The sequence below is a fragment of the Miscanthus floridulus genome, chromosome 3, assembly GCF_019320115.1.
Source record: "Miscanthus floridulus cultivar M001 chromosome 3, ASM1932011v1, whole genome shotgun sequence".
In the NCBI taxonomy this organism is placed as follows: domain Eukaryota; kingdom Viridiplantae; phylum Streptophyta; class Magnoliopsida; order Poales; family Poaceae; genus Miscanthus; species Miscanthus floridulus.
The window spans coordinates 152,253,625-152,263,561 of NC_089582.1; the positions used below are offsets into that span (position 1 = coordinate 152,253,625).

At 49.3% G+C, this 9,937-nt stretch overlaps 1 protein-coding gene across 1 annotated transcript; it reads right to left on the bottom strand.

The window, feature by feature from the left end:
• Positions 1-2,933: 2,933 nt before the first annotated feature.
• LOC136547597 (WUSCHEL-related homeobox 11-like) lies at positions 2,934-5,589 on the bottom strand. The gene is made up of 3 exons (XM_066539563.1): positions 4,752-5,589; positions 3,700-3,875; positions 2,934-3,379 (listed from the first exon to the last, which is right to left on the bottom strand). The coding sequence occupies exons 1-3, from the start codon at positions 5,344-5,346 to the stop codon at positions 3,365-3,367; spliced, it is 786 nt and encodes a 261-aa protein (XP_066395660.1). The 5' UTR covers positions 5,347-5,589; the 3' UTR covers positions 2,934-3,364.
• Positions 5,590-9,937: the final 4,348 nt, after the last annotated feature.

A 9,937-nucleotide genomic window follows, 5' to 3' on the forward strand; every position in this document is an offset into this window, starting at 1 on the left:
TGGCATCCCCTGTTTACTACACGCTGTTCAGCAACACGTATACCCCCCCTGACGAGAGGATCAGTCTGAAGAAATGATTAGCAGTTCTGTACTTGATGTGCAAAATCCTATACTGCTCGGTTTTTTTCTCTCTCTTGATTTTGTTATTGGGCCTATGTGTACTGAAGGCTGTTAGTTCTTAGTTCTCATCCATAGGCCCGTATTGAGTGATGAGCACTGAAGACTGAAGTACAGTAGTACTGAGTAGGATTAAGAACATGCTGCCTTGGGCTTCCTTTTCTTTTTTCTTTTTTCTTTTTTTTTAAGCAGAAGCCGGCAGGTTACACTGCCGGCCAATGTATGGTATGGATAGCAGAACTATGAAGAGTGCTTCCGTTGCCATTTTAAGGAGACTCTACTCTGCGCTGCGATTAGTTGGGATGCCCCCTGTGCCTTTTGCTCCATTGTCGTTGTGCTGCCTGCCTTTATACCATCAGCGTCCCTCTACTGAAGTCTCACAAGTCGTAAAGCTAGAACTAACCCTCTTTGCAGATGTGACAGGTGACTGGGTGCAGCGAATTGAACCGCGTGCTCTGAACTCCGACCCTTCTTGTATGCGTGCTGAGTCATGCGGCACCCAGTTTTAAGATTTTAGCCCCCGTTACGTTGACGCTGATGTTGATTGCTATGAGAGAAAATATTATTCTTTCACTAAAAAAATACTGTTGAAGTAGCACCGAAGAGCAGAGCGTTTGGGTCACACACAATGACACGACACAACATAAGCCGCTAGTTCTGCCACTGATCCCGCAGAGCTCGAACTGGGTCGTTAGTTAGGCCTTGAGAGCACCTAAAACTACTTGGTCTGCCCTGCAGCCTCATGCGCTGAAGGCCAGTCGTTGGCGTCTTTAACCAGAGACAGCAAAGAGTGGTCTTTGCGTCAGACACAGTGGTTGTCGTCAAAGACATGAGACTGTACCTAAGGCTATGTTTGGTTTTCATAAGTCAAATGAGGCCACGTTTAGTTTCAAACCCAAAATCCTAAAAAGTGCTACAGTAGCCATCACATCAAATCTTGCGATACGTGTATAGAACATTAAATGTAGACGAAAAAAACTAATTGCACAGTTTGGTTGGAAATCGCGAGACGAACGTTTTAAGCCTAATTGGTCCATGATTGAACACTAATTGTCAAATAAAAACGAAAGTGCTACAATAGCCCAAATTCCAAAATTCTACCAACTAAACACGGGCTGACTTATTAAGTGAGGTGACTGAAAACCAGTGACTTGTCATGCCTGTTTAGTTATAGATGACTTATAAGCTTATGCCTGTTAAGTGAAAGGTGTGGGCCCCACGTGAAAAAGGGTGGCTTATAAGTTTTAAGTAGGGGTAAACCAACTTATTTTCTTATAAGCAGGAGTGACTTATAAGTTAGTGGTGTTTGGCAAAATCAATCACTTATTTTACTTTTTAACTTATAAGCATATGACTTATTTGGAAACAAACAAACCCAAACTACTTGGTTGGTAGAGAACTCAAACTCCACTTGAATCGTCTGATTCCCCTACTCTTTACCGAAGAAGCCAACTCTGTCCCAGCTTGTTTCGTTCATCCCAGAGCCAGAGCAGAGCTTTAGGTCGCATCGTCAGCACTCCGTTTTTTTTAAACATTGTACGTACGTAGTAGTGTTCTACAAGGGATCACGCAACAGTGAACTTATGATAGTATATAGCATATGCCTATATGGTCATACATGTGTTAGGCAGAAAGGATAAAAAAAAGATGTACCTAGGGCAAAGAGCTCCCGCTCTATACGGGGTCTGAGAAAGGGTGTTAGTGGCAAACATTATCCTCATCTGTGCAATGCGAGGAGACCACGACTCGAACCCGGGTCTTCCGGTCACACATATATATATATGGATATGGGTACAGTCGTGCAGAAGCAGCGCAAAGGGGCCAGTGCTAGAGTATGTTCTTAGTAACTTGTAATTTCTTTGAGAGCTTGACTTTGCAGCAAATCTTTGCACTAATTAAGGATCTATTTGGCATCGCTCCACGCCTAGGTTCTTGACTCTGGCAACCAAATAGAAAAGAGGTGTAGCATGTGATTCCTGCTCTCTGAAGCCAGAAGCCTTCACGAAAGCCAAAAATAGTGGATTCACCTAGCTCCTTCGTCTAAGTGTGTAGTTCCTTCTTGAACTCTCCTTCCTCCGAGTGGAGGCGGCGTGGGATGGCCATAGGTAAAAAAGAGGAAAAAAGAATATTATGATCATTTTATCCTTTTATCTTGTACGAAGAATTTTATCAAGCATTCTTTTTATATAGGAGGTGCCTCGAGTAAAAAGTAAAAGCTACTCAAAAATAAAAACTGCATTTTTTAGAGGAACTAAAGCAAGAGCAGATTTAGCTGGAGCTGAAACTTTTAACATTGTAGTGTACTACTACTGTTGTACTATGCCAAGAAGAATTTAGAAGGCACACTTTCGTTTGACTGTCATCGGTCTATGACAACCACCGTGAAAAGATTAAAAGAATGAAGAGCCAAAGAGGGTAGCTGCTGCCACTCTGTTGTAGTGTTGTCTGCTTGTGCGCTAACTGATTGGTGAAGCTGGCGGCCGGTCGGCAAAGATTCATTCCAAGCAAGACCGGAAGGAAACGCGGGACACGCGGTGGCCTCCTTTTGGTCGGCGGGGGCGGTGAGCTCGCCACTTGCGGCCGAGTGCGCTCGACACGCATCGACGTCGTCGTCGTCGTCCCTGACTGACCCTAACGACGTCGTTGGATGGTTACGGTTACCTGATGTGTGACCACACCAGAGTGTCAGAGCAGCATTGCATTCAGATTTAGATTCAGAATTGAACAGAACTGGGCAGTACAGACAGTGAAGAATGACCTCGATAATGGCCACAAACCAACTGCAAATGGTTGCAATATGATTGATCTGAGTACACATAGATCGATGTGGATGCGTAGTACTATTGGGTACACTCTTTTTAACTGTATATATCATGTTGCTTGATGCTATATTTATACTATATATACTGCCCATATCATGCATGCATGCATGCTGCTCCAATTCTCTGCATTGCCTCTCTTGTCTATCACACACTGCACGTTTGGATTCCATTCCATGTCATCAGGGACGACCGGACGGACGGCAATGCTAGCTGCAGCCTGCTCGACGAGCACACACATATGTAACTCCAGCTAGCAGCAAGCTTCTGGCGGCGTAGTACGTCCACGGTTCACTGACGACATGTACACTGCTTAGCTTGCAGTATGCATGCATGCATCTCCGAGCCGAATAACAGACAATTCCAAGGTACACTACAGCTAGCTAGCTCCCGGTCGACGTCGATCGGCAATGCAATGTGCTAGCTAGTTAGCCCCTCGTGACCTGTCCAACATTAGGGAACAAAACAACAAAAACTGTCGGATCAATACATGCAGCATGTTATGCTAAGCTGAAAATTGCATGCATATGAAATGTCATCCTTTTAGTGTTGGTTCTTCGTCATGGGATCACCCGGTTCGCTTGATCGTATCAGTCATGCTTATCAGCTATGATATAGTGTTTTTCTCTCATAATAAAACAGCATCAGCCGGCTTATAAGCCACAGAAACGATCAAGCGAACAGGATGGATCATCATCATCATTCAGCTAGCATTCGAGAAAGTAATTAGCAGCCTACTACTGATCGAAGTCGTAGGACTGACCAGGAAGTAGCTCTCGCCCATCTGCAAGCTCTGCGTGAGGACGCCGTACTCATTGACGGGGAGGAGGCCGGCGGTGTAGTGCACCAGCATCACGTCCTGCCCGAACATGGACCGCAGGTCGATCGGCCCCCGCGGCACCTCCGTCGGCACGCCATTGATGAACACCGTCATGCTCGCTGACCAAAGTTAATTATATGTCAGTTCGTTCGTTCCACTTCCACTCCATGGTCCATGCATGCAAGGATCGACGACGACAGACGACTTAAAATATAACTACAGATTGCCAACAACTATTGGTACTCCTTAATTTTGACACTGCATAGTTGTTTGCCGAATTATATTGTTATATCTTCTGATCATGCATGCTGTACTGATGAACTAGGATATTGGAATTGGGTCTCTTAATAAGTATTCAGCACAGCATGAGGGAAACATGTTATTTGTTTGCATGCGCAGCAGGTCTAGCATATCGCATGCATGTGTGTTAAGGTATAGTACTAGCTAGCATTGTATAATACTACTGCATAAGCATAATAGAGCAGTACAGCAAGCAGTCTTGTCTTGATTAGCAGATATGACATGGCGATGATGAGCTCTCGGTCAAACAAAAATGAACATCCGTCATCAAGAACTGTCCCTCTTCCAGTTAAGTTCCTGTGCATGCTATGATTGATCTACCCATTATATGGATCTAATTGTTGTCATTGGTATGGCACAGCTAATTAGCCAAAGAGAACAAGTAGTCATCGAGCTAGAGTCGATCGGAAAGAAGTCAAGGATGAACTCTGTGCATGCGTATAGCAAATAAATTATGGATCAGATCCACTGGCTGGTATTGATGAATATGATGATCTTGTGCCTTGCATGCCAGTATGGATATGACCCAAAAGGAGGGCTAGGAGTGAAAGGATTTCATTCCCTCAACTTGAAAGTGAAGAAGAGCCCACACGACGACCAAGGAATTAAACTCGATGGAAACCAAGCATCGAGGATCGATCCATGGATCCAGAGCATGAAGCATGCATGCATGGCGTGGCTTTTGGCGCGCTCACCTGGCTGGCACGACGAGTAGTAAAGTTGCTGCTGCTGCTCGTGGGGGGCGACGGCCGCCGAGGACGCCGAGCCGGAGCCAACACCGTTGGCGTAGCCCATCTGCCGCGAGATGGCGAACAGGTCGTCGCCGCCGCCGTAGTCCAGGTCGCCAATCATCCCCGCGCACGACGACGGCGGCGGCGAGGGTGGCCACGACGCGGACGCGGACGAGCCGCAGGCGGCGCCGCCGTGCGCGAACATCCCCATCGTCGACGAAGTCGCCGCGTGTCCCTGCGCGAGGCCGGTCGTGGGGGGCGATCCCGACGAGGATGAGGAGCCTGCGGCTGCCGCGGCCGCCGCCTGCGCCTGCAGCTGGCGCTGGCGCCGGCGCGAGCGGGAGCGGCGGTTCTGGAACCAGTAGAAGACGTTGGCGTCGCCGACGGCGCCGAAGCGCTCCAGCAGCTTGCGGATGCGGACGGTCTCGTCCTTGGGCGGGTTCACCATGCCGCTGTTGAAGATGGACTCGAGGATGAGTATCTGCTCCGGCTTGGGCGTCCACCGCGACCGCACCGGCTCCGCCGCCGCGTGCCGCTCCGGGATCAGGTCGCCCTCCATGTCGATGGCCGGATGGATCGCTGGGCACCGCGCGGCTACTGCAGTCTGCAGGCTGGAATTAATAGGATCGGGTGATGCTCTGACCTGATGTGATGAGATGTTGTTTCGTCTGCCTGAAGTGAGCTGCTGCTTGCCTGCTTTGGTCTCTGGCTGGCCAGTGAACTGCGGCACTATATATGCTATTCAAAGGAGATGGATCGAGCTGGAGCTGGAACTGGAACTGGAAGAGGAGAGGAGACAGTGTTGCTTGCTGCTTCCACACACTAATGTGATTGCTGCCTGCGCAAATTTATAGGGAGATCCAAGGGGCTACCTTGCTTAGGGGTGCAATGGAATGTGCCCCCTTTTGAGTGCAATTTTTATTTTCTGAACATGCTAAGGTTTGTAGCATGTGCATATATATGCATATGCTAGTTTTTCCTTGTTTTACTGAAAGAAGAACAGGAACAGTGATCATATACCTCCTGATGCTGTACTTGACATGGTGCGATAGCTTGTCCTAACTTGCTCTTAGCACAGTGTGTGCATTTTGCACGTTCTAGGAAAGGAAATTCGACATGGAGAGTGTCCAGATATAAGTGAATTGTTCATCTTTTCTTCATTAGTTTAGGCTTTGTCTTGAGTTTGAATTCTAGCTAGCATAATCTCAATAAAAAGACTATGCTTCTTACTATTGCTCCACCTTTAAGATCTAAGGTCACCTGTAGTGTGAAATCGATTTTGCTCTGCACACGCAGCAATACGTCAGAACGTTCTAGCTCCACAATGTGAGCATCGATTTACAGGGGCTATCTCTCACCACGCGTCAGCTCTTGATTCCTCTGTGAATCTACCACTGCTGCCTTGGTACTGCTATCCTACTGCTCCATCCGTCTCAAAATAAGTGTCGTTTTAGGTTTCGTGTCGGTCTAACATTCTTAACATTGACTAGATTTATACAAAAAAATATTAGCAACATTTGTATATCCAAATAAGTTTATTATGAAAATAAATTCAATGATCTATCTAATGATACTAACATGGGTTCATTGCGTAAAGCTTGATTTTAGATAAATTTTGGTCCTGGTTTCGTATTTTTCTGAGGTCGTATGAATTAGTTATAAAATTTCCGAAGTTTAATTCATTTCTGAAAATGAAAAAGGCCGAATTAATCCTGGACTGACACGTGTCACGCTGTGACTGGTCCACGTGGCATGCTGACGCCAGCATGACGTCATCATCTCGGTTCCGAGCTGACAGGTGGTGTCCAGCTGACGTCAGCATGACGTCATCAACGTCATCCATTCTGACAGGTGGGGCCAGAGGCTCTTGGGTCACTGACATGTGGGTCCGGTCAAAGTCAACGGCGAGTCAACGGTCAGGGTCACTGATGTGTGGGGCCTGGGCTGCTGACGTCAGCAGCTGATGTCATCGTGACGTCAGCATGACGTCACCTCGGCTGTGTTGGCTTCTGACGTGTGGGTCCCGCGTGACGTCAGCATGACATCACCATCCGACATGTGGGTCCAGTGTGTCTGTGCCACTGACATGTGGGGCTAGGTCAACAATCAACGTTGACCGGTCAACGGTCAACCGGAATGGGCCTCATACATGCTCTGGCGGGCTTCGGGTTGGGCCGGTCTGGGCCGGGCCGAGCCGGACACGTGGCAAGTTGTGGCGCTGCCACATCGTAGTCGTGGGCCTCCACTGGGCCGTGGTCCTCGACTCGCAGGCGTGAGCGTGGCTCACGGTAGACCAAGACGCGTTCGTCCATGGACCGCAGACAGGTCTATGGTGGACCGAGTCCACCCTTCTTCTCTCAGGCGCGGTTCATGTGCACCGGGTGCAGGCGTGTGCGGGGCGACGAGGAAGAAATCCTCTGTTTCCTTCCCGACATGCTCTTGCCGGCGGTGAGCTCGCTGGTGAGCCTCTGCGGCGGCGCTAGTGCGCACTTGATGTGGGTGGAAGCTCCGCCGAGCCTCGGCGTCTTTGTTGGTGGGGTTAACACAGCGTGCGGGGTCCCATGGTGTGCCGGCCACGGTGGCGGTCTTCCGGGCACGACGGCGGCGTCGGTGAGGTGGCTACGGCCTCAGAGAAGCGTCCCGGTGGGGCGTGTAAGCCTCTACGGATCCGTGGGGACGCGGCGAGGGCATCCAGGGCTTAAGGCGGGGCTTCGGGTTTCCAGGTGGCCGGTAGGGGCTCCCCGGCGGCCACGGCTACATGGTGACGATGGCGAGGCACGCGGGTGCACTACGGGGCTCCGGTGGGGTGGTCACGGCGTGGTCGCGGGTGTGCGCGTGGGTGCGTGTGTTCCCAGAGGCCGGAGACGGCCCTGGCCTGCGCGCTCCCGGCGTGGAGCGCCATGGCCGACGCGGTGAGGTCCGGTGGCGAGCAGGGGAATGACTAGGGGGCTCACCGTTGGTGTTGTGGAAGATTGGATGGTGACGCAGTGACGAGTTGCGGCCGTGTAGCTCCGGAAGCAGTGCAGCGTGGCGTCGTCTCCTGCTCCGGCGACACCGGCAGCGTCACACGGCTTCGGCACTCCCCCTTCTTCTTCCTCTTCTCCCTCTGCTCTCTTGGCTCTCTCTTGGCTCGGGCATGCAGGGGATGGCCGCAAGGTGGCGGCGGGCACGGGAATGCGCTAGGGCAACCGGGGCCGGGGCTCTTATAGCCGAGCGGGGAACGGTGGAGCCCGGTGATCGGCGGATGGGGATCAAGGGCGATCGGAGGCGCGTGCTGCATCCAACGGTCGCGAGTGGTTGCGTGGGCGCGGCGCCAAGGGGACAAGGCCATGCCCCGGGCGTGACCCCCTGGCCCGCCCCTGCCAGTGCTATCGGGGCTCGGTCGGAGAAGGGAATCGGCGTGAGCGGTCGGGGGGAGGAAGAAGACACTGTGGCTGTCGTGTGCCTGTCGTGTGGCTGACATGCGGGGCCCGTGTGACAGCGGCTGCAAGCGAAGGCGGGGAGGCGCGTGGGCGTGAGCGGCGTGCGGGCTGGCTGCTAGGCCTACGCGAGCTCGTGGGCCGACCTGTTGCTGCGCGCTGGCGGGGCTGGCCGGCTGCTGTGCGCTGGCAGGCCGAGCCTGCTATGGGTCTGCTTTACTTCTTTATCTTTTTCTATTTTATTTCCTTCTCCTTTGTTTGATTTCAAATTTGGTTTGAAATTTGAATTCCAAATTGGTGCACCGTATTCATTGGAGTTTTAGATATGAGGCCCACAACATACTTATATAAATATTAGGAATTTATTTAGCTATTTTGTATAACAAAAATAGGTGTGGTTTTGTTATACAAAAATAGAATTAGTTTTTCTCTTTAAACCTTTATTCTTTGGTTTGAGTATTAATTATTTTATGGTTTATTACTTTATTAGAGTTGTTAAGCATATCACAACTCAAATGGAAATCCAAATCATATTTTGAATTAACAATGTATGCAATACTTTATTTGTTAGAATTTAAATAAACACAATTAACTAATGACATGCCATGCTTATGTGTTGACTTGGATTGGGGTTAGACCTAATGCATTTCTTAGGTTGTGTTTCTATACATGACACTCATCAACACATGGGAGTTTTTAAGAAAAATTTTATAGTTGGTATTTTTAGTGTATGGATTTTTGGGTTGTTACATCCCCTGCCCGCCTTATATAGTCTGGGGGCAGGATTACAGATCTGGAAACTAATCCTAACCGGTTACAATTGCTATAGGTGGCCGGATAAGGATTTCTATTCTAACCAATCAGGATCTTCCTTGATCTCCAAATCTGCCTTGATTCCTTACGCGGGACTCCGAACAGATTGGCCGGGCCACGCGTCGTCTTCTAGTGGGCCAGACCCCCTAGTCCGGGCCAGCCCAAGCCTAGCCGTAAGAGTATAGGGGTTATTACCCCCACACTATGTAGGTAGCCTATTACGTTTAAACACCTCACGTCTTTCCGGCGAGTAGGCTTTACGGATTAAGGCCTCAGCAACTCAGGTAAATTAGCAACCGTTAAGAGAAGACATTATAAAATGCATATTAATTTTTTTCGCGTCTTGCTCTTACTAGGCTATATAATTTTTCTAGGTAGGTAGCCTGTTACGTTTAAACACCTCTTACACCTTTCCGGCGAGTAGGCTTCACGGATTAAGGTCTCAGTAACCCAGGTAAATTAACAACCGTTAAGAGAAGACATTATAAAATGCATATTAAATTTTTTGGCGTCTTGCTCTTACTAGGCCATGTAATTTCCCTAGGTAGGTAGCCTGTTATGTTTAAACACCTCTCGCACCTTTCCTGCGAGTAGGCTTCACGGATTAATGCCTCAGCAACCCAAGTAAATCAACTGTAGTAGAGCCGCGGAGGCATATGGATAATATCCAGAGATATATGATGATTAAAGAATATTTGAAAAAATATTAAACCATGACTTAGCTTGATTGACGGCCGCGTGGTGAAATCAGCGTGCGATCCTGACATTTTGCGCTCAGGAGACCCCAGTGGTTGTAGCCCCCGAGCATCAGCTTACGAGTACTTGGACATGAGCTATCGAGTAGTTGGTCACTGCAGCCAAAGTAGTCGGAAACTATGACGAGTAGTCAGACAACTGGCTTGCTTCCGGCTCGGGATG